Source organism: Canis lupus, chromosome 13 (genome assembly GCF_011100685.1).
Source record: "Canis lupus familiaris isolate Mischka breed German Shepherd chromosome 13, alternate assembly UU_Cfam_GSD_1.0, whole genome shotgun sequence".
Taxonomy (NCBI): Eukaryota; Metazoa; Chordata; class Mammalia; order Carnivora; family Canidae; genus Canis; species Canis lupus.
In genome coordinates, this window is record NC_049234.1 from 22,012,202 (window position 1) to 22,036,893 (window position 24,692).

A 24,692-nucleotide genomic window follows, 5' to 3' on the forward strand; every position below is an offset into this window, starting at 1 on the left:
AATGTCTATTAATCATACCAATCTTTTGTTTCACATTAGAGATAAATGACAACTTAAAATTGCTAGTCAAGCTATCATACATACTAAAAGACCAGTCAAAATAGAAAGAGAATCAGACATTTCTGTTTTGTGAAGGGGCCTGGGAAGGGGTGAAGCAGCCGGTGAAGTGGAAGGGAAATCTCGAGGATTCCACTTCTTTGCCCAGGGCTGGAATTCTTTTACCTCTGCTGAGAAGAATAAAAAGCTGTGTGGGACAACACTTGATGAAGTTTTTGGTTTACTATTAAATTCCACTCCTCATAAGGGCGCTCTTCCATTCCAGATGATGCGAGTAAGATGATGGCCTTTTGTATGGAAGATTTTAGAGACTGTGACTCTAATCAAGTGGCTGGAAGACAGACCATCACCATAGATGACAGTGCCCTGTGGGCCTTGCGTTTTTGTGCCTCTGGTGAGCAAGACTGCCCTTCATTCCACACTGTAATTTCAATGATGCCTGCACAGCAAACAGCCTTACAAAAGAGAAGGTGTCCTCCGCTGGAGCACAAGGCCAGCATGCTGAGTACTGCCCACGAGAGAGAGACCTGAGTTTCTATACTACAGCCTACTCCATGCGCACTCTTTGTTCAGACCCATATACAAAATCTCAGAGCCAGGATCCCTGGGTGGCGCAGTGGTTTGGCGCCTGCCTTTGGCCCAGGGCGCGATCCTGGAGACCCGGGATCGAATCCCACATCGGGCTCCCGGTGCAGGGAGCCTGCTTCTCCCTCTGCCTGTGTCTCTGCCTCTCTCTCTCTCTCTGTGTGACTATCATAAATAAATAAATAAATATACAAAAAATATTAAAAAAAAAAACAAAACAAAATCTCAGAGCCTTCAAAGACTTTGACACATCATTCTTAGAAATGGTTTACCTTTATGTTTCAACATTCTCATTCTTTCCTGATGAATTTACCTAAACAATGTGGATACTTTTATTGCTGATTATAACACAGTACCTGTTTAAAAAAAACTATTAATATCTAAAAGCCTCTTTTATTCACTTTCCCAACAGGTACCTTCTAAAGGGATAGTAGGTTTAAGATAAGTGAATGGTAAAAATCTACAATGGAAACAAAAAAAATCAAGAAATGACACAGTAGAAATAATCTGGAAGAGAAGCTATTTTTATAAAACAATCATTTTAAATTTACTATATTCCAAAAAAATTTTTTAAAAATAAATAAATAAATTTATTATATTCCATGATTAGTATGGATTCTATCCGAAATAAATAAGGACAATTAAAACATGCAGGATGTTTTCTTTTGTTTTTAAAGGGACCACTAAGCCAAGATTTGTATCTCTGTATGGAACTGATTTTCAAAGGGACAGAAGTGGTCTTTGATCTTTTTGAACCACTTGTCTTCAAATTCTTTCGAAGATGCAATCACCAAGGCAGTCAGGGCTGTAGAACCAACACACTTCACCTCTGTATGAACCTCATCTTTTATTTTTTCTGGGACGATATCTTCTCCCATAACCTGCAGCAGGAGGAAAAAAACAAAACATGTCCCAGTGAAAGGGGCAGCAGACGTGGAATAGAAGACTATGCTATTCATCAAGTGTAAAGGATTTCATACCAAAAAGCAAGCAGAAATATTTTAGCAGCTAGGGGATAATTCCAACAATTCCAACATATTGAAAAGATGTTTGTTCAGAAGTAGTGATCCAAGGACTACATAAGTAAAATACCCCTATTTCTCCTCTTATCTTCCCCTGAGTGAACAAATCACTGAAATGACCAATGTGGCAGCTATTCAGCCTACAGAGAGTGCCCGGTCAACCATCTCAAATCAAAGATGATCTTTTGCTGGCAAGAACACATCTGTGAGTACTTCTCCCTCCTCATAAAATAATCAGAAAGCAGAGCTTGGGCAGAAAACTGCTGCTGGGGGTGAGATGGGGGCATAGATTCTCCCTCTTAGAAGTTCTCCAAAGAAGTCAAAGGCAGCAAATAGGCAAGTAGCAAGTAGCTGGGCCTACCCTCTCCTGACCCAGAGAGTACTCAATCCCTCTGGAGAGGTCACAGCAGCCTCCAGGACCTGGAGGAGCTTGTTTACCCTCCCAAGGCACAACACTGCTCCCTACTGGTCAGAATCAGGCCCAGATATTTTGTTAGTTTCTCTGATAAGACACGCAAAAGTTAAGATGTGGAAAGCTTGCACCTGAACCCACTAAGTGATCAGCCCATCTTTGGTAAGGACAGTGAACTGAAATTAAGTTCCAACACACTTCATACCATTGGCACAAAAGGTTTAGGGAACCATCTGGCAGGGATGCTGTAGAGAGAATTTAAGTCACTTGGATTTGGACTAGATTATGCCTAAATTTCTTGCAAACCCTGAGATCCAATGTATTCATGAATACTCAAATTATAGTGGATTAATAAGCACATCCAAAGAACAGTTTCCACTGACTTTAAATCTTCAAAGACTACTTATTATTTGAGGCAGGAGCTAACAAGATGAATAGCTTTCCCAGTCAACTATCAGCATTTATTATAGCTTTGTATTTTCATTAATTCTTTTTTTTTACATTTTTATTTATTTATGATAGTCACACAGAGAGAGAGAGAGAGAGAGAGAGAGAGAGAGGCAGAGATACAGGCAGAGGGAGAAGCAGGCTCCATGCACTGGGAGCCTGACGTGGGATTCAATCCCGGGTCTCCAGGATCGCGCCCCGGGCCAAAGGCAGGCGCCAAACCGCTGCGCCACCCAGGGATCCCCCTGTATTTTCATTAATTCTAAGACAATTTTTGTTTTGTATTTTAACATTTCTGACATCAAGCAACACCAGCATGTCACAGCATAAATGGCATCTTAATTTTCTTTTTAGTGGCCCATCAAATAATGATGTGTCTTACAATTGATGATTTCTTGGACTCAATTAAATGAAGTATTTTAAAATCTAGGATATAACCCTAAAAGTCTTTTTTTTTAATAAAAAGAGAATTGAATAGTAATATCCAAATAATACAATATTCCAGAAAGAGGGATTAGCAGGTGCATAATTCACAGTTGTCAAAATATCTGCAAAAACATTTGACCATATAAAATAATTTAAACTTCTATATATCAAAAAAAAATCATAAACTTCAGAAAATACTACAACATATAAAAGGTTAGTAAGCCTAGTATAGAGAGAACTCTTAAAAATTATTAAGAAAAACAGAAACATACAAACAGAATAATGAAGAAAAAGCATGACTAGGTATTTCACAAAATACAGATGGCCCATAAACATGAAAAAACTGTTCATCTTAAGAGTAATCAAATAAGTAAATTAACACTAAAAAGTGCCATTTTTACTAATCAAATTGCAGATTTTGAAAAATAAGTTGACTAATACATATAAAACTGTTTTTATAGGTCAAAATGATCAACTTGACAATTTCATATGGTTCAATCTAAATAGGATTTAGAGAAGGAAAATCAGTATTCTCATACAGGATATGTAAATTGAACCAGCTTTCTGAATCATAATTTGGAAAAGGAGTTTCTTTAAAAATGTTTATATATTTTAACCCAGTGATTCTATTCCTAGTAATCTATTCTAAAAGGAATACACTGATTTTTTTTTGCAGAGTTATTAAAATAGGTAGTTAATATTTGTTAAATGTTCAATATAGAGGACTTAAGTAAATAAATGATAGCTCATCCAAAGCTATAACTGGACCACTATCCCACCATTAAAAAGGACATACTTGGGCAGCCCTGGTGGCACAGTGGTTTAGCGCCGCCTGCAGCCTGGGGTGTGATCCTGGAGACCCGGGATGGAGTCCCACATTGGGCTCCCTGCATGGAGCCTGCTTCTCCCTCTGCCTGTGTCTCTGCCCCTCTCTCTCTCTCTCTCTCTCTGTCTCTCATGAATAAAAAAAAAAAAAAAAAAAAAGGACATACTTAAACAACCCTATAGAGGTATGGGTTGTGATCTCAGGGTCATGGGATCAAGCCCCACATCAGGCTTTGTGCTCTGCACTCAGTGCAGAGTCTGCTTGAGTTTCTCCCTCCCTGTCCCTCTACCTCTCCCCAAGGCATGCTCTCTCTCTAAAATAAATAAATCTTAAAAAAAAAAAAAAAGATACGGGGACACAATCATGTTACTATGTCAGGTAAAAATAAGAGTATAAGGTGAAATGTACAGTTTGGCAGTTCTTCAAAAATTAAACAGAATCACCACGTGACCCAGCAAACTCCATTCTTAGGAATATATATCCAGAAGAATTTAAATCAGGAATTCAAACAGATACTTGTATGCCAATGTTCATAGTAGTATTATTCACAATAGCCAAAAGGTAGAAATGATCTAAGTGCCATTTGACAGATGAATGGATAAACAAAATGTGGCATATACATAAATGCAATGGAACATTATTCAGCTATAAAAAAGGAATGAAGTTCTGACACATGCTACAATAATGGATGAACCTTGAAACACTACATTAAGTGAAAGAAGCCAGACATAAAAGGGCAAATATTATAGGACTCCACTGTTTGAAATATCTAATATAGGCAAATTCATAGACACAGGAAGTAGATTAGAGGTTACTAGAGGTTGGGAGGGAATGGAAATTATTGCTTAATGGTTAGAGTTTCTCTTAGGGATGATGAAAAAATTTTGGAAGTAGTGCTGATGGTTGCACAACACCGTGCATGTGATTAATGAATTGTACATTAAACATGGTTAAGATGGCAAATTTTATGTTATATATTTTTCATCTTAAAAAAGTAGAGAAGGGTAGCTTTTATAGAATAAAAGAGATGGGGATCCCTGGGTGGCGCAGTGGTTTAGCGCCTGCCTTTGGCCCAGGGCGCGATCCTGGAGACCCGGGATCGAATCCCACGTCGGGCTCCCGGTGCATGGAGCCTGCTTCTCCCTCTGCCTATGTCTCTGCCTCTCTCTCTCTCTCTCTCTCTCTGTGTGACTATCATAAATAAATAAAAACAAATTAAAAAAAAAAGAATAAAAGAGTTGTAAGAGACAGAAGAACCAAATACAGTCCGTGGATCTTATATGGATCCTTTAATTTTTTTTTTTTAAAGTAGGCTCCACACCCAATATGAGGCTTATACCCACATTAGAGAAGAAGAGTTGGATGTTCTACCAACTGAGCCAGCCAGGTGCCCTAGATCCTAATTCAAATAAACAGTGATAAGAAGAAAAAAATGTATACAATCAAAGGATATTTAAGGACACAGGGTCATGCTCATGTCACCAAGTAAGATTTATGGAGCACAAAATGAAGTGTATATTATAATCCCAATGAGGGTCCAGACATTAGTCTTTTTTTTTTAATATTTTATTTATTTATTCATGAGAAACACAGAGAGGAGAGAGAGAGGCAGAGACACAGGCAGAGGGAGAAGCAGGCTCCATGCAGGGAGCCCAACATGGGACTCGATCCAGGGTCTCCAGGATCATGCCTGGGCTGAAGGTGGCGCCAAACTGCTGAGCCACCCGGGCTGCCCCCAGACATTAGTCTTTGTTAAAAAGCTCCACAGGTACTTCACATGCATTGTCCAGGTGGAGAACTACTATTGCACTCAGTCCACAGATGTACTGAGCGTGGTAAAGATAAAGAGTATGAAGATTTTTAAGACATCTTGTAAGGATGTCTTCTTTTTAAGGATAACCTTACTTATAAGGAAACCTAAAATCTAGTTGAAAAGTTGAGACATATTCTTGTATTTCTTATAGGGTCCAAAGAGCTACCTATTCAATACTTCACTCTTCCTGAGCTGAGAGGAGGGAGCCATTGCCACAGACAGGAACGTTCAGGGAAAGCTTCCTACAGGGAAGAACCTCAGTGGGGTCTTTGAGGATGGAAATACAGTAAGTGGGTGGAGATGAGAAAACCCACAAGTCTGTTAGATGTGGCAGATCAGTTTAGAGGATGCAAAAGATTTGTGTAAGGAATTACTAGGTCCTAAGTTTGGGGTTACTCTCTGGGAGGCCTTGGATATCATATGGAGGCACCTAAAATAGACTTGACCTCTGAGGTGATGGTGACACACTTTGGTTTTGGGGCAAGCAGGTAATACGCTCAAAGCAATGTTGTAAGAGAAAGCTAGCAGCAGCAACGTTTCAGTCAGATCTGAGGGGAGAAAGTAAGGAGGCAAGGAGAGCCAAGCCAGGAGGTCACTGTGAGCCAAGCAGAGGTGGTAGGGATGAGGGTGCTGGAGGTGCAAGAGAAATGAAAGGTGGACCTGAAAGAAGGGTGACTGCGTGCCTGCAGGAGGGGAGATGGCTCACAGCTAGCGAGGCCCCAGGTCTAGATAACAGAATGACAGACAGCAGTGATGAAAAAAACAAAGTCTAGCATGGAGAGGGTTCTCTCCAACTTCTCTCTGCTAGATACTGACAGAAGATTGACTGGAAAGTGTTTTGATGAGTAGCTCCATTTTAGACACTTTGTACCTGAAGTGACAGTAGGATCATCAGTTATCATTTCAGATAAATCACTTAATCACAGACCAGGTAACTGGTCTGAGACGTGAGACAAGTGTTCCAGAGATGGGACTAAAGATACAGACTGGAGGATAATCAACCCAGAGGTGACCACTGAAACCATGAGTGTGGTTATGACTTCTGTGGGAGATGGCAAAGAGAACAGAGAACCTAAGTAGAACCTCAGATGATGTCATTACTTAAGACCCAGAGGAAAGCAGCAAGTTCCAAGAGGCAGAGGACTATTAGGAAAATAGGAGAAAATTAGACTAATATTGCCTCTCTGAAGTAAAGGGAAGTGGAAACAAAAAGTGGGTGGCTAATAGCTATAAATGCCACATAAGGATGAAGGAAAGCAAAGGCTAAAGAAGGCTACAGGAAACTGAGGATGGACAGACTATCTGTTACACCTGTCTGTGGGCTCAAGGGAAAAAGCCCATGAAAGGGAAAAGGTTGAAAAAGGCTCACAGAGAACGGGAAGGAGAGCGTGGCCCCATAAGAGAGAAAAGGGGTCCAAGTGGACACTTAGTTTGAAGGAAGAAAGGAGCCAGACAATTGAGATATGCAGTATTTCTTAAAGAATGACGGTGGGATGGATATGGATATAGACTAACTGCATGGGAAAAGCACCTGTATTGTCAAGTTTCAGTTACAGTCAAATGTCAAAACCTTGACATTTCAATTTTTCTGCAACCATCAAGGTAGTTGAAAAGTGGGCAATAAAGAATATGGACTTTGTGGTGGGACGGGCTCCCATCTAGCACTGCAGCTTATGATCTGACCTTAGGCAGGTCCTAACCTGTCTGATTCTCACTCCCAGATTCACCTGTCCCACAGGCCGTGCTGAGGGTTCTGAGGACAAATGGAGGAAAAAAGGTACGGAAATGCTGCAAGAATGTCAACATTCATTCATTCGTTTAATCAGCACTCAAATAACAGTTACTGGGCATTTACGATGTTCAAGCAGGCAGGTACTAACAAGCACCGACAAGAAAATGAAACAGAGTCCCTGCCTCCAGCATGCTGCAGGAGAGAGATGACGAAGAGGCTGCTTTCAGGGATTGAGTGATCAAAAGGCATGTGAAGCAGGGAAAAAAGAGTCCCTTCGTAGAGATTTGGCTGTTTCTTAAAAAATGGTACCAGAGCCAAGAAAAATACCTCTGATGCCTGGGGGTTTATGTGAACACTCACCTCAGCTATCAACAGCAAAGTGTCTTCCTTGAAGCTGAACCCTTTCATTTTATCTTCAATTTCCTGCTGAGTCCTTAAGTTCTTCTCCAAAGCAAATGATGTTTGCTGAGATTGGGTGAGCTGAAGCAAAAGCCTGAAAAACATTAAGTTCCAACGTGTGAGCAACAGGTAAGGGAAAGCAGTGAGGAAATGTTTGCAGAGAGCACAGGTACTGGGCTGGATGGGAGTCCTACCAGGATAAAGGAAGATCCTCACCTTCGTTTTAATCCCTAAAGCTTCTTACCTGAGCAAATGGAGCAAACTGCAATGGAGAGACATCTTTTCTAAAATTCATAGACCAAAGCTTCTCAAATAAATCTTTAGAGGGCAAAATCTCAAAAGGGCTTCCTGTGGAAGTCAAGTGATTGAAAGCACAAACAATTTGGAGTGAAAAGGACAAGCTTCCTAATCAAAGGCTCCTCCTCACAAAGTGTCTGGGATGCGTTCTTTTGAAGTCCGTGTTCTGTGACCCTTTAAATCTCTCCAAACCCACAGCCACTCAACTTCAAGGACTAATTAGATCCTCCAGCATACTTTAATTACCCCAAGCAAGGTCAAATCTTTGACAAGCTTCTGATGACCATCTGGCAACCGCCTCGCCACTACCTTCCCATCATGAGCATAACCTGGTTTTCTCTTTCCTCCTCCCTCGTGTCCTCTTCACACAGCTCTTCTCTTCATTGTTTCTTAAAATATTGAATGTGGGGGAATCCCTGGTGGCTCAGAGGTTTGGTGCCTGCCTTCAGCCCAGGGCATGATCCTGGAGACCCAGGATCGAGTCCCACGTCGGGCTCCCTGCATGGAGCCTGCTTCTCCCTCTGCCTGTCTCTGCCTCTCTCTCTCTGTGTTTCTCATGAATAAATAAATAAAATCTTTAAAAAAAATTGAATGTGGGGGTGCCCGGGTAGCCCAGTCCTTTGAGTGGCTGACTCTTGATTTTTGGCTCAGGTCATGATCTCAGGGACATGAGATTGAGCCATGTCGGGCTCCCTGCTCAGCAGGGGGAGTCTGCTTGAGATTCTCTCTACTCATTCTGCTCATCTCCTGGCTTCTGCGCACTCACGCACTCTAAAAAAAATTTCAATCTTTAAAAAAAATATTGAGTGTGTAAAATTTCCCAATTTCCCTCAGGCCTCACTGTCTCTATTGCTATTCCATAAGCACTCGACTCTTCCATTCACTCATTTCACGTCTTGAATGGACCACTCACTATTCTAGGCATTGGGAGATACTGGTAGGCGAAAAACAGGGTCCTGCTTCATGGAACAGAAGGAGAGATATCACAAATAAATAAGATGACTTCAGGCAGTGAGGACTGCTGTACAAACAAAACAACCCAAGCAGGGGGAATAAAGTGTCTGCTTTAGGTGGGGAAGTAAAGGAAGGCTTTTCTGTGTTACCACTCAAGCTAAGATCTAATGATGAGCCAGCCACCAGAATATCCGGCGGAAGGAGGCCCCTGACACATGAATTAGCTTGATGTGTTTGAAAATCATAAAGATCACTGTGGCTAGAACAGAGAGGAAAAAATAACTGCAGTAAGTGAGGAGAAAAGGAAAGGCAAGGTCAACATCTTGCAGGCCATGGAAAGAAGCGGGGCGTTTATGTAAGTGCAACGGGAAGTCACCGGACAGCCTGGTAGGAGAGCATGCTCTGACCCACATTCCCCCATTCACTCAAACCTGCTTACTTATATGACCTACCTGGCCTCTGGAGGCATGTATATTTGTGACCCCTTTTATCTTTGATGGATATCAAAGATGTACATTTCTACTCTTCCTCCTGAAAGTACCTGAAAATACAGCTTACACTCGTTCCTTCCGTGTCATGCTCATTCAACCCTCTGCCTCGTCATCCATCACCATTCAAACTGCCTTCTCAAAGGCTGCAATGACCTCACTTTCAAATCTCAGAATCGATCCTACCTGACTTTTATCATCTGGTTGCTATTTTCTTTCCTGAAAACTCCTTCATCTCTAGCTCCCTTCTTCTGAGCTGAACTCCTCCTTGTGAAAAGCTCCAGCTGGATGTCCTACAGGCACTCAAATGTCAGCACACTGAACGAAAATCTTCACTGCCATCCTAAGTCTGCTCTGCTCTTTGTCCCGTGTGTCCTGTCGCAGCAAAAGGTGCCACCATCCACCCAAGGTAGACCCTTGACTGGTCTTGGACTCCTTTTCTCTCTTCCTTGTCTTTCCTACACCCTCAGCTGGTCACTCAGTTTGGGCTATTCCACCCTGCAGTGATGTCCATTTCTTCTTGGGTCAGGTCCTAGATCAGGTCTTGATTGCCATCCACTGATGATTCCACAGCTCCTTTACCGGTGTTCCGGGATCCCTATTCCTTCTTCCAAAATATCCTGCCAGCCACCAGATCTCTCTCTTGAAATCACAGCTCTTGTCATACCACTTGGACATTTAAAACTTTCAAATACTATTCAGGCCTTCAGCCTAAAGACCAAATTCTTTAAGATGACGTTTAACATCTTATGCTAATAGTACAGAAGTACAGCCTTCACCAAATGCTGTCCAAATACTGTGCACTACACCAAGAGCTTCAGATACTTTAATTCTAACGATCCCATGAAGAAGGCATTTCCCCATTTCTCCATGAAGATGAAGATGAAGGAACTGGAGATCAGAGAGTTTAAGTAATTTGTGCAAGATCAGACCACTAGCAAGTGGAGGAGTCCACACTCATTCACTTAGTAACAATTTATTAGGTTCTTTAACACCTTAACTCCAAAACCCCTCTTCCTCCTTCTCACTATGTCATCCTGGCTCATGGTCTACAACGCACCTCTCCAGCTCCACCACCAATGCTGCTGTCATTGCAGCAGATTGTGTTACACCAGGCCTTCCACCCCGTGGACTCGGCTTTCTTTCTCTTTACCCAGCCTCTTCTCATTTGGAGACGTATTCCAGAGTCAGCAAGATATCCCAGAAAGAACACAAGCTGTGGAATCAAAGGCCTGGGTCCAAAACATGGCAGCATTTCCTAGCTGTGCCACTTTGGGCATAATTCTAAGTTATGATGCCTAGTCTCCCCGATGGGATCCAAATGTCCACCCCAGGGAGCAGCGAGTGAAATAAGGTATACAAAGCTCTAGCACACATTTCTCTACAGCTGATGGAGGTTCCCAGAAACATTCGGCAGAAGCATCACTCCCTCTGTAAAGGCTTCCTTCTTCCTGCTACACTAAACAGCTCCTGCTACCTGTCCCCATAGGGTTCCACTCACCTACCCGTTAGCACCTGTGCCACCTGTCACTGACTCTTCATGTATTTTCCTCAGAGCACTGAGTGGTGTAAGGAAAGGGCCTTTAAAAAAAAAAAAAAAAAAAAAAAAAAAAAAAAAAGATTTTATTTTTCTTTTTTAAAAAAGAAAAATAAAAAAATAAAAAAATAAAAAAGAAAAATAAAATCTTTTTTTTAAGAGAGTGAGAGAGCACAAGCAGGAGAAGTAGCAGAGGGAGAGAGAGAAGTAGACTCCCTGTTGAGCAGGGAGCCTGATGTGATGTGGGGCTGGATACCAGGACCCTGGGATCATGACCTGAGCCAGAGGTGGGTGCTTATCTGAGTGAGCCACCCAGGGGTCCCAAAAAGGGCCTCTTTTTAACAATCTTTATGATCCCAGCACCCCGCATGTGCCTGGCATACCACTGATTCAACATATTTCTGATTCACAAAGTAACACAGTCAACACTAAACATCTGCTGAATAAAGTTTACAATTTTGCCTCAGAGATACCACTTCTCAGTGAGCCTCACTGTTCATATTTCTAGAATTCTCCAGAGTTAAAAACAATGACGACAACAACAACAACAAAAGCACTCCCTTTTTGGCATCATGTGAGACCTAAGAGAATCTGTTTCTTTCATAAATTATGGGATTTGGTCAAGTGTATGTTCCCCTTTTCCTTAAACTTTTTTTTTTTCTCTTAAACTCTTGTTACGATGGATTTAAAGTGTCTGGAGTCCCTAAACCACAGGAATTCTCTGTAGAATGAGTTAAACAGTGTTTATTCATATTATTAATAGTGATTCAAACACAAGAACAAATTTTGGTCTTTAGTAGATTTCTATGGAAACTGCAAGTGAAAAATTCCTTGTTTAAAATACCTCTTCCCCTCTGTTAATGTTTTATACATTTAGTTTTCTTTTTCTAGTTTTAATGTTTTTGAATTTTAACATTTTATCTGGAGCAATGGTAACAAATCATATTCTTGAGCAAACATAGTTTTGTTTTTAAATCTTACTAAAAGGACATGTTCAAAGGATTCCATCTAGACTATAGGGAAAATAATCTCAAAAACATACCAAATGTCTAGCCTATAACTTTTTGAAGTTTAAAATTAGAAAAATAACACCTTTACCCTTGGCCTAGTCCCCTGTGTTGTTTAATCCATCTTCATTACCTGGTTCGTATAAAAGAGGCACACGCTTTCATCTGAGTCTCTAGCAACACTGCTTCTCTCTTTTCTGCCATACAGTTTTGAATATTTTTCATGGCTTTCTCATTCTTCTGGTTATTACTGCTGCTTGCTTCCATAGAAAACACAGAGCTCTCAGGCAACGTTTCAGGAAAACACAAAAGACAGTCTTTTCCTGAGTGTGGAAAGGAGGATTTGATAGTTTTGTCACTGGAGGTGAAACTGTTCTGTTTCTGAGATGACGCACACAATGTTGACAGAGCTGGCCCCAGATTCAGGTAAGCCTCTGCCAATTTGCCCCAGTTCCAAGGATTAAAAGGATGCAAAGAAATTAGTTTCTGTAGGCAGAGAATTGTTTTCTCCAAGTTCTGCAGACTTGAACAAATAGCCAACTGGAGATAGAGCACAGTGGTTAAATGGTCTGTGTTAGTTGCTTTATTTTCCTAAGGAGAAAAAAAAAAGTTAAAAACTTTATTATTTTTTTAAAATTCTATTTTTAAACAATCTCTATACGCAATGTGGGGCCCAAACCCACAGCTCCGAGATCAATACTTGCATGCTCCACCGACTCAGCTAGCCAGGGGCTCCAAGAGTTAAAAACTTTAAACTGCAGAATGTTTTTCATGTAAAAATGGAGATGCCTAAAAACCCAACTTGTGTATGCTGTAAATGAGAGGTATCTTTCTGTAGCTACAAGTACAGAGAACTGTTTGAAGCTGTAAACCTAGAGAAATACATACTACCTACCAAAATAACCACCAGACACTCCCAAACATCCTGTCATAACTGTAACATAATTCATGTGACAGTGGCCTGACAAAATTCAGCACCCAAATCATAAAATGGCAGTTTATCTTCAATTTTTATTGTAATCTTCATTGTCTTAGCCAGAAAGCCGAAAGACCTAAGCCAACTCTTTTTAACCCTGGGCTAGCGGTTCCATTTTAATATTCCAGGTTTTCTAAAAATCCAAATGGTAATTTCCTTGAGGATTCAAATGGACTCCATTTCCAAATCTGACTTGGCTTAGACATCTTAAACAGGAGAGCCCTGAAGCTCTCAGTGCTTCACGATGCATCATAATTGAATCCAAATGCCGTCCCTGGTAACTATTACCAAGGCCAATTATTTTTGGCCAGAAGGGGTTGCTTGGTTTCCTTCTGATCAGAAAATGCTTTTCAAGTCTCTTTAACCAGAGCCACCACCTCTTGCCTAACTTGCCATATGGCAAAAGCCCTGTGGGTTAGGGAAAACAAGGCTTCTTTTTCTAAGTTAGTCTGTGGAGAGCAGATGGCAGACTAAAATTACCTTTCAGTTAATTTTAAGCCTAAAGAAAACTTGGCCTACTAATATCCAGATCAAACTCCTGTACAAAACTACAATGAGCCAGAAATACAAGTAAAACTACCCAGTATGCAGCCTGAAGAAACAGGCCAGTGAGTGAAAGCTTGGGGAGGATCCTAAATATTTCTATATTAAGTGAGAATACAGAAAATAAAGCTCCATGCAATCTATCTGGTGATACTGCAACTTCCCAAAGACAAATATATTTGGTTTTATTACTATTGTTTAGCATTTTGTCCTTCCTAACAGAACATTAGGTTCCAAAAGGGTTTTTTTTTTTTGTTTACTTTTTAAAACTCATTTATTTCAACCTTAGTTCTGACCACATATAAAACTCTTTTTTCTAAAGTTTTTCCCTTCAGAAATCTTCTATAATTTTTTTCTTTTTAAGTTTATTTTATTTCCAGTTAGTTAACATACAGTGTTTTATTAGTTACAGGCGTACAATATAGTGATTTACCCCTTTCACACATCACTCTGTGCTCATCACAAGTGCACTCCTTAATCCCCACTACCTAGTTCACCCACCATTCCACTCCCACTCCCCTCCCTTCTGGTAACCATCAGTTTGTTCTCTGTAGTTAAGAATCTGTTTCTTGCTTTTTTACTTCTCTCATTTCTCCCCCCAAAAGTTTTTCTGTTCAATGCTGAATTCCTAGTAGAGAGCATAGCACCATGGACATAGCAGATATTCAGTAACTAAGTAATACATCTTCATGTCGTTTATTTATAAGGAGAACAACACACAGACTTTAAGAAATACTACCTTTCTTCTACAACTAGTCTATAGTGCTTTATGCTATTTAACAACATTTCATATTGAGAATGTATGTTGGGGTAGAGGCTGTTACATACAAACTATGATTTTGATGGAAGAGTTTTTACAGCATAAATAATAACTCTATGGAAATTAAATTCCATTTAAATGACTTTGTGTGATTTTCCCAGAATAATACAACTCCTGAAATGCAATAATGATGACAACAGTTAATATTTATTGAGTGCTGGGCAGACCGGGTGGCTCAGCAGTTCAGCGCTGCCTTCAGCCCAGGGCATGATCCTGGAGACCGGATATTGAGTCCCACGTCCGGCTCCCTGCATGGAGCCTGCTTCTCCCTCTGCCTCTCTCTCTCTCTGTCTCTAATAAATAAATAAAATAAAATTTTATGATAGACAGAGATGATATGTTATGTTATGATAGACAGAGAGAGAGAGAGAGAGGCAGAGACACAGGAGGAGGGAGAAGCAGGCTCCATGCCGGGAGCCCGACGCGGGATTTGATCCTGGGACTCCAGGACCGCGCCCTGGGCCAAATGCAGGCGCCAAACCACTGAGCTACCCAGGGATCCCAAATAAATAAAATCTTAAAAAAATATATTTATTGAGTGCTAATATGTGTCATGCACTAGTTATACTCATTTATTCCTCATGACAATCCTTTAAAATAGATTCCATTATTATCCCCATTTCATAGAAGAGGGAACCGAGTCATAGCAGAGAAGTTGGAGAGCTTGCCTACATAGCTAGTAAGTAGCAGAGCTATAGTCAGTCATATCAGAAGGCACAGGATGCAGGGTACTTTAGAAGAGCTGACGCATGTTAGCTGGCTTGGGATTCTCCCTCCAGATACAAGATGAGCAGTGTATTGGGGCGGGGGGGTATGGATATGCTTCATCTGTCACCTTAGCACTGAACCCAGAACTGGGCATGTAGGACTGCAACATTTGTAGAGTACACACATTTAAAAAAAAAAGTCATTTACCGTCAGAAAACAACATTGTTACCATAGCTTATCTCATGAGCCTATCAGTTACTGTAAGATGTTTAATTATTTAAAATGATAAAATATAAATGAGTTCTATTACAAATTCTGCCCAAAAATCATTAAGAAGAGAGTGAATTAGAAGTTGTGAGCATAAAGTGTTCGCATCCTGAGGGGCACTCTAGGACTGTGTATTTTATTCAATGCAATATACCGACCTGTCCCCCATACAGAACACAAAAGGACAATAACCACCGAGACAAAAACAGAAATGGACCAAAGCTAATAACAAAAGAGAAAGGTCTGTAAGGAAGAAATTTAAAAAATAAAACAAAACACGGGGTACCAGGCAATGGGAAACTATGCAAATTGGTAGAGGTCGGAGGTCATGTAGAGACTCAAAGAAAGAGTGAAAGCCACTGGCCTACACTGCTGGTTCGTTCTCCCACAAGGGGCCTACAAGCCTGATGGATAGTTCTCAGTCCTGGCAGGGGAGCTGAAGGTCTTCCGACTGGTCCCTCTTCCTACTTCATAACATCCTAAGCTCTGGACAGCTGGCATCTGCTGACAGGCAACAGATGTTTCTCTGAGCCACAGAAACAGACTTCCTAAGCTAGAAGGAACCACAGAAATGATCCAGACACTAATGCTGCTGCCACTGCCTTCAGTAGGTTAGGCAGGGAAGAGCACAGTGGTGCAAGAGATGCCAGGAAGAGAGAGGGGAGAGAGAGCATAGAACAGGAACGAAGGACGCGTGACTGATGTCTAGAAAAAGGCACAAAGGGCCAAAGCTGCTGCTAATTTGCAGACCCCAGAGACAGAGAATGAATGCTGTTAAATCCCATCAAGTTCACTGTGCCACGTGCTTCTGAAGAAGCTAATCTTACCTTCCAGCTTAAGAATTAACCTGCATTTATTAAAGGGGAGAAAAAGAAGAAGACATAGCTGTTTTCCACATTCTAAAGACAAATTCCAAGGTCTGCTCTCACTGCAAGAGGCTGAGGTCTGAGGCAGTAAACCCACCAGCAAGTAAATTTAGGGATTTCTCTTAGTGAAATGGAGGAGGACAGCTCAATCGGATGCATACTTTAGGCTGACCTCCCAGCAACTTCAACTGCCGGGATCATGGATCAGTGTCTTGGCACCTCATTTTAATTCCTTCTGAGCAAGAAAACTGGTCATCTATAAACTAAGATTGGTCTTTTTAGACCAATCCTTATATAAAATTTATACACAGAAAAACCAGAATTTAAAAAATGCTTTCATCTGAAAACAAAAACAAGCAGAATCTAGAACTGCAAATAACTGCTTTTCTTCATCCCTTAAAAAGGGATTCTGTGAATTCCATTTAAGAATAAAAAAGGCTGTTAAGCTTGGCTCAGTATTGTATCTAGCTTTTTTTTTTGATTAACTTTATTTCTTGTTTACAAAAGTAATCCATGTTCATTGTAGAAATTTTGGAAAACAAAATCTAAAATAAATAAATAAATAAATAAATAAATAAATAAATAAATAAATAAATCAAAATAAAATAAAATAAAATAAAATAAAATAAAATAAAATAAAATAAAATAAACGTTACTGATGATCTTCCTACTCTGAATGTTTACTCCTAACAAGAGTAAAACCTTTACAAATGAGATTTTTAGGCATAACACAGGAAAGAAAAAAATGTTACAAGAAAATGACTGTCTAGAGCTCTGAACTGTTCATTACAAAGTTCTTGCACCACTGACGATTTTCCTCTACTTATCCAAACCCGCAAATTTTGCTGCTGGCAAGAAGTTGTTTTTGTTTTTGTTTTAGAAAATAAACTATTCAAAAATCCCAAGAAAGCAAAAGGAAAATAAGCAACCAAACCACTTACCAAGTTTGTAGCAATCTCCAAGGCTTCTGTGTGCCTTCCCAGGTGAGCCAGACACCGAGCCTGGCCTTCCTGGACATCCCTCTTCATGGCAAAATTCGTAGATGGCAATTTTTCAGAGATGCTGGAATACTCTTGCAGTGCTTTCTGCCAATTATTTGTTACATAAAGGAAATGAAGAGAAGGAATAAAAAGAGGGGCAAAAATATAGTAGAAATAAGGATTCAGTTATAGGGATGACTTTTTTCTTGGCAGAAGGTATTATGATAATGGACTCCGCAACGAACCAAGGAAGGCTTGAGTAACTTGTCAATACTATTCTTCTAAAAGGTAGAAAAGAAATGGCTGGAGAATATAACCGCTACCACCATGGGAAATATCACCATAGGGTAGGAAAAGCTTTCTGAAGCCAAATAGACCAGGATTGAATCCTGGTTGTGCCACTAACTTGCTACACTACCTGCCATTTCTCATCAGCAAAGTAACAACAAGACTCTTGCGAAGAAATGAGATCTTCTATGTAAAGCAAGATGGTATCTACTTGTCCTTCCCTTTTCTTACACATTTTGGGGTGCCCTACCCCGTGACTCTGTGAGGAATCTGTACTAGAGGCTCCCACAGAATGAGGAGGTAACAGAACCTGGGGAAACAGACCTGCAAGGATCCCAAAAAGATCCCTATATCGTAGATACAGGACACAAAACAAATAACATAGAGGCATGTAGAAAAGGACAGAAACTTGGGGTTCTGAGTTTACAAACACTTATCACAGATCAAATTCACCCTCACAAACAACATGCTCACAACTAACATCCTACAACTGGCAGAACAAGAGCTTATGTCAAGTAGCGCAACCTCACAGAGCTGAACTCTACCTGATACTCCTGCCGTCTGTAGGCAAGGTCCCCTTTGAATTTCTTCAGAGTTAGAGCTTCAACATCATCACTGTTCCCTGTTTCTTCATCAAACCACTAGAAATTGTGAAAATAGCATGTTACAGAAATTACGTTTTGCTTTTCCACCTACTTAAATAGAAGCAATTTCCCACATATAGTTGATTAAACCTCAAAGAGAGACATACTTCTTTAGGATGAGACTCACAGGAAAACATCCAACAAGAATGACAATTTTAGCATTGGTTTAGTTTTCATTAGAATTATTTTGAGTTGGGACGTCTGGGTGGCTCAGTGGTTGAGCGTCTGTCTGTTTTTGGCTCAGGGTGTGATCTTGGGGTTCTGGGATCGAGTCCCGCATCGGGCTGCCTGTGAGGAGCCTGCTTCTCCCTCTGCCTGTGTCTCTCTGTCTCTCATGAATAAATAAATAAATAAATTATTTTGAGTAATAAACATACCAATACGAAACCCCTCGACTGAAAAAGCAGCACAGGCATATACGGTTCTATCTAGAGCATTTTGAAATGGGGTGGTGCCTGGGAAGCTACATTTTTAACTAGCACAGTTCCCAGTGCTGCTTTTTTTAAATTTTATTTTATTTTATTTATTTATTCATGAGAGACAGAGACAGAGAGAGAGAGAGAGAAACAGGCTCCATGCAGGGAGCCCGACATGGGACTCGATCCCGGGTCTCCAGGATCACGCCCCCAGTTGAAGGCAGCGCTTAAACTGCTGAGCCACTCAGGGATCCCACCAATGCTTCTTTAGACTGAGACACATTTCCCTGTAGAGACACTTTTAGAGTAGATGGAACAGGGATTGACAACGCTTTATGGAAAGGACAAAGGAAAGAGGAATTACCTTTATTTACAGTGCTTTTATGAAAATGTCATAAAAGCAAAGGTAGACTCTAACCAAAGAGACTGAAATTAAGGCTGAAAGGAGGTTTCTGTGCAATCTAATGCCAAGGACCTATAGAAGAGAAGTCTGAGGAAATGCCATTCTGGAATATTTTATTCACTTTTCTACTGATTTAAACCCTATTAGAAAGGAAAGTGACATTGGACTTGGTTAGTAAAGAACGTCAAGATGAGGCAAAAGGCATAACAAAAAGCAGTCTGTGTGCCAGTTTTTCCAGCTTCACCACAGTAGCTCAATCTCCTTTTTTACTCACAGTAAAACATACTGAGGCTGGATGTAGTCTATCCCCAGGTAAATGCTATTAAAATGCAACTGCATTTGTGGTGGTGGTACCATCATGTCAAAATTGCTTGGTCCTATTTCTAAGAGTTGCCTGGCTATCAGTGCCCTCCCATCATCTTAGTAAAACACTTTATCTCCTTGGCCTGTTCCATCCCAGCAAAGAAAGCTAGTAAGTGCTGTTTTTCTGTTTCCCTTAAGTGTTGCGTTAAGTCAACAAGTCTAGGTACTAAATCCATAATTTTCCTTCATGCTCTGCTGCTTTCTAGTCACGGTGCCAGCCCCAACTTACCGAACAATAACCACCTAACTGCAACCCTTCTTCCAATTTTCATGATCCCACTGGGAAATGATGGAGAAAAACTGGCTTTCAAATGATTGTTTCTATTCTCCCACATACGCTGCAGGTCCACAATGATTCAGACAGAAATGGCTTCAAATCTCCCTTTCTGGTAAGAGAAAGCTTGTGAGCAAACGTGGAACTAACAGGTGAAGTGCTGGATAAGGCCAACCTCTGTCCCACAAAGAATCTGGGCAGGGACAGCAGAAATCTTCTAACCCAGGCTCCAGGTTTTTCACCCAGGGAAATCAACATGACTCGAGTAAGGAAGGCCTCTTTGAGGTTATGAGCAGTATCCTATACCAAACAAATCCTAAAGACAAGTGATTTTGGGTTTTACCTGTGAGTGTGCAGCACATCACACCTGACAAAGTATCTCACCCATCGCACTCCACAATGACCCTGTGAGCCAGCAAATATTATTTTTCCCGAACTACAAATAAGGAATTGACACTCTGAAAGGCAAGTAGTAAAAGCCAAGGCTGCAATTCAGGGTCTTGTCTCATGGCGATGGCTTTTAATGCTGCGCCACATGACTTCCCAAGTCCGTTCCTGTTTTTAGTCTGCATGATCAACTACTACAGGTAACTCTGAAAGAAGGTATGCGTTAAGGAGAAAAGGGAAGTGAAATAAAACTAACATAATCTGGTCACTACTGAGCACCCGACACCTTTAAGTACAATGGGTTTTAAGGAAACATGAAGACAATACCAGAAAAGGAACCTAGCTAGCATTTCCAGAAACAGGTGAGTTTCTGATACATAGTAGGGTAGTTCTTACACATGAGAGGAGATTTACATATGTGCAATAATACAAAGTAATATTCTACGGACTCAAAATATTCACGGAGCTCCTGTTATGAACAGAAACTGCCAGGCACTGGAGGACGTAAAGTTAAGCCCCCCGCTCTAATGTGATCGATTAATTAGCTTTATGGTACAGGCAAGGGCTGTAATACAAACTGAAGGGGGCGGGGAGGGAGGGAGGCAAAGACAAACATATTTGCTGGAAAGGAGGAATCAGAGAAGACTTCCTGGAGGAAGCGGCAGTCAAGGTGTGCTCCGAGATGGGTATAACTGCACACCCTGACCCCGCGAGCCGGGCTGACGGGGCTGGGGGAGGTGCCCGAACAGGGGCCGGCCGGCGGGTGCGGCGTCGCCGTTTGGGGAGCAGGTGAGCTTCGGGAGGTGGGCGCTGCCCGCCGGGCTGCAGGCTCAGCGAGGGCGCACGTCGTGACCCGAGGCTGCAGGACCGGGCGCCGCGGGGACCCCCGCCGCCGACAGCGCGGCGCCGCCGGCCAGGCCCACCGGCTGAGGTTCGGAAACGGCCGGGCCTCTCGGGGAGCCGAGGCCTGCGGGGGCGGCGGGCCGCCCGGGACCCGGGGCCCCAGGCCTGCGGGGGTCGGGAGACAGGCCGGCAGGCCCCGCCCTCTCACCTGCGGCTCGCAGCGCTTGGCGCAGTAGGGCGCCGCCGGTCCCGGCCGCCGCTCCCGCCTCTCTTCGAACACCGCGTCCTCGAACTCGCCGCCCAGCAACCAGCAACCGGTCTCCATGGCGCTCCCGCCGCCGCGGTACCGGGAGGGGGGGGGGGGGGCTAGAACGGCGGCCACGTGCGGGCCAACGCGGAAGGGGCGGGGCCGTCAAGGCCAGAGCGCGGCATGCTGGGACTTGTAGTCTCTGGGTGGAGGCGGGGGGACCCAAACCGGGATCCGGCCCGCGGCTGCGCTGCTGGCGTGGAGTCCTGGTGGAACTCCGATCTCTATCTGACTCACTCTGATCGAAGCCAGGACAAAATGTTTGACCGCTCCCTTTCAGCAGATGGACAGAGAGAGCCTTACCTGCACGCATCAAAAAGCACTGGCTCCAGGGTAGCTTTTTAAAACTAGTGCATACCAGTTTTTCACCACTGAAGATACTCCTGACACTGTGTTAAGCATGTTCTTTTGCACTTTGTATCCTCTCCTAACAATTTATGAAAGGCGCAGTGATTCTCACTTTCCAAATGAAGCTACTGGGGTTTAGAGAAGTTAAGTACCTTGCTCAGGATCAATTTTTATGTGGCTAAGAGCTGGGAAATACAGAAATGAATCACTAGTCCCCATGTCTCCAGAAAAGAGACACCACCACCATCAAAAACAAAGACCAGAGTAATTCACGCATTTATAGAATGGAGGACAGAAATTCACTCTGATGCTCCATCAAGGACCATTAATTCTACCTGGAGAAAAATACCAAATTCCAGAAGTTTAAAACTAACATTTACTAGATTTCTTATACATTCAAGATATCCCTTGAGACTGGAAAATAGAAATTGACAAAATAACCACCAATATTGCACAACACAATATTACTGTGACATACTACTACTGTGACATACTACTACTGTGACAGCAGGTTTTTCCTTGCTTTCCTCCTATTTCTCATTCACCTATTCCTCTTCCACCATTTGTCTTCCAAGTTTCTTTCTTTCTTTTTTTTTAAGATTATATTTATTCATGATAGACACAGAAAGAGAGAGGCAGAGACACAGGCAGAGGGAGAAGCAGGCTCCATGCAAGGAGCCCGATGTGGGACTCAATCCTGGGACTCCAGGATCATGCCCCGGGCTGAGCCACCCAGGGATCTCTCAATTTTCTTTCTTTAACCCAATCTTCTATTCCACAAATTCACCCTGGGAGAGTCTAAGCTACTCCCCAAAGTTTCAAAATCTCTCTGCTGATCAATCCTCAAATCTAGAATCAGCTCATATATCCAACAGCCTTGAGTGGAAGGCTTAACCAGAATAGCCTTCAGACATTAGCTACTGATGCATTCATCCATAGATGGGTCATTAAAAAAAAAAACAAGAAAAAATGTTTGTTTTCCATTCAGAGATGTAATAGTCCTAATTTGGAAAAACTTAGAAATTATAGAAAAGTAGAAGAAAAAGAGGTATCCATAATATAAGCATCCAGAAGTAATGGAGTCTAAAAGGGTAGAGATATTTGCCCTAATCCTAATATGCCCTGTTCTAGTAGTAAAGGCAATATAGTATAGTGTTGAAAGGGCCTCATGGACCAGATTTGTCTGGGTTCATGATCCTGGTTTAGTTATTCACTAGCGGTGTGATCCAATTTGTGAAATGGGCACTGATTAAAATAATGCATGTAAAGTGCCTGTCGGATAGCAAGTGAGTAAGATATGTTCATTCAAAATTCCTGTTTCAGGTACAAAGTAAGAACAAAGCAAAGGCAGGCAGAGAGAACTTTTTTTTTTTTTTTCCAGTTTTTTCTTTTTTAAGGCTGTTTGGTTTTGGAATCTCCACCCTATTGGAATCTGTGCCCTCTACCTCCCACCTCATTCTAGCCTCCTAGCCTCCTCCTGGCCCAATGAAACTATCTAAGCTAGATATTCTTTTTTTTAATATTTTATTTTTTTATTTATTCATGAGAGACACAGAGAGGGACAGAGAGAGGCAGAGACACAGGCAGAGAGAGAAGCAGGCTCCATGCAGGGAGCCCCACGTGGGACTTGATTCTGGGTCTCCAGGATCACACCCTGAGCTGAAGGTGGCGCTAAACCGCTGAGCCACCTGGGCTGCCCTAAGCTAGATATTCTTACCACAGTGGTCAAGAAGCCACAGAACAGCAGCTTATGAGTATGAGAGAGTTCTTCAGCCTTTGAACTCAGGATTCCTGAGGTGCAGGGTTTCTAGCCTTTTTACCACTAAGAAGCCTTTGTTATTTTCCCCAAAGTTGTGGAGGATTTGTGCACACAATAAACTGCACTAATTAACTAATAATTGCTTCATTTTCCTTTAAAACATTGAATCTGGGATCCCTGGGTGGCGCAGCGGTTTGGCGCCTGCCTTTGGCCCAGGGCGCGATCCTGGAGACCCGGGATCGAATCCCACATCGGCTCCCGGCGCATGGAGCCTGCTTCTCCCTCTGCCTGTGTCTCTGCCTCTCTCTCTCTCTCTCTCTCTCTCTGTAACTATCATAAATAAATAAAAATTTAAAAAAATAAATAAATAAAACATTGAATCTAAATTCTATATAACAGCCAACACAAGCTTCTGCTCAGCCTGAGCCTACCAGCCAACGTCATTGTGTATTAGAGTTTTAGTTGAAAGCAAAGAGGTAGCTGTTAGGAAGCCTGGGGAAAGGTTAAATGTAATTAACATCAGGCCTTTGGCAATAATGAAAACAGCTCAAAGGGCCCTTATCACTGTTGAGGACCTGGCATCTAGACCCCAAGTTTTATTTATTTATTTATTTATTTATTTATTTATTTATTTATTTATTTATTTATTTATTTATTTTAAATTTATGATAGTCACACACACACACACACACACACACACACACAGAGGCAGAGACATAGGCAGAGGGAGAAGCAGGCTCCATGCACCGGGAGCCCGACGTGGGATTCGATCCTGGGTCTCCAGGATCGCGCCCTGGGCCAAAGGCAGGCGCTAAACCGCTGCGCCACCCAGGGATCCCTAGACCCCAAGTTTTAAATCACTGTGTCATTTGACAGAAAGGCCCTAGGATTATGTTATTTTTAAAAAGAGAGGGAAGCCTGGATGGCTCAGTAGGTAGAGCAAGAGATTCTTAATCTTGGGGTTGTGAGTTTGAATCCCATACTGGGTGTGGAGCCTAGTTAAAAAAATAAAAAGAAGAGAGTAAAATAAAAGAGAAGAGTAAAAAATAAAATAAAATAAAAGAGAAGAGTACTTTGTAACTATTAAATACATAGGAAATGCTAGGTGTTAGGCACTGTTAGGGAGTAAAAGGGAATTCTGCAAGTGTTTAAGATTTTGTTGGTTGTCATTAAAATCTGTTTTTATAGATTATTAGATTGAGTTTCCCACCGCAAGATACCGCCTCCTCCAGGCAGCTGTCCCTCCTCATTCTTCTAATTCCTCCATGCTTTCATCCACTGTGGCATTTATCACACTGTGGACTGTTGGAAATTAAAGATAGTGTCTTTCTCACTCTTTGGAAACTCAGCCCTCAGACAGAGCTTGGTCCAGAGCTGCTCTATTAATGCTTGTTGAATGGACAGGAAGTGGCACTTTGAAGTTTTAAGTCACATAATGAGGCCTTTTCTGAGAGGGAGGGGAGGAACCAATATTTATTGAGCATAAGAAAATGACAAG

At 41.8% G+C, this 24,692-nt stretch overlaps 1 protein-coding gene across 2 annotated transcripts; it reads right to left on the bottom strand.

Annotated features, from left to right (window-relative positions):
- Positions 1-1,147: 1,147 nt before the first annotated feature.
- Positions 1,148-21,151, bottom strand: C13H8orf76 (chromosome 13 C8orf76 homolog). Of its 2 annotated transcripts, none has more exons than XM_038555440.1 (6): positions 20,989-21,151; positions 17,996-18,091; positions 17,124-17,267; positions 12,136-12,542; positions 7,681-7,813; positions 1,148-1,523 (listed from the first exon to the last, which is right to left on the bottom strand). In XM_038555440.1, the coding sequence occupies exons 1-6, from the start codon at positions 21,103-21,105 to the stop codon at positions 1,326-1,328; spliced, it is 1,095 nt and encodes a 364-aa protein (XP_038411368.1). In that variant the 5' UTR covers positions 21,106-21,151; the 3' UTR covers positions 1,148-1,325. The 2 variants fall into 2 exon arrangements, with proteins under 2 accessions (XP_038411368.1, XP_038411367.1); XM_038555439.1 differs by having other exon boundaries at positions 12,136-12,593; positions 20,989-21,149.
- Between the last annotated feature and the right edge of the window lie 3,541 nt (positions 21,152-24,692).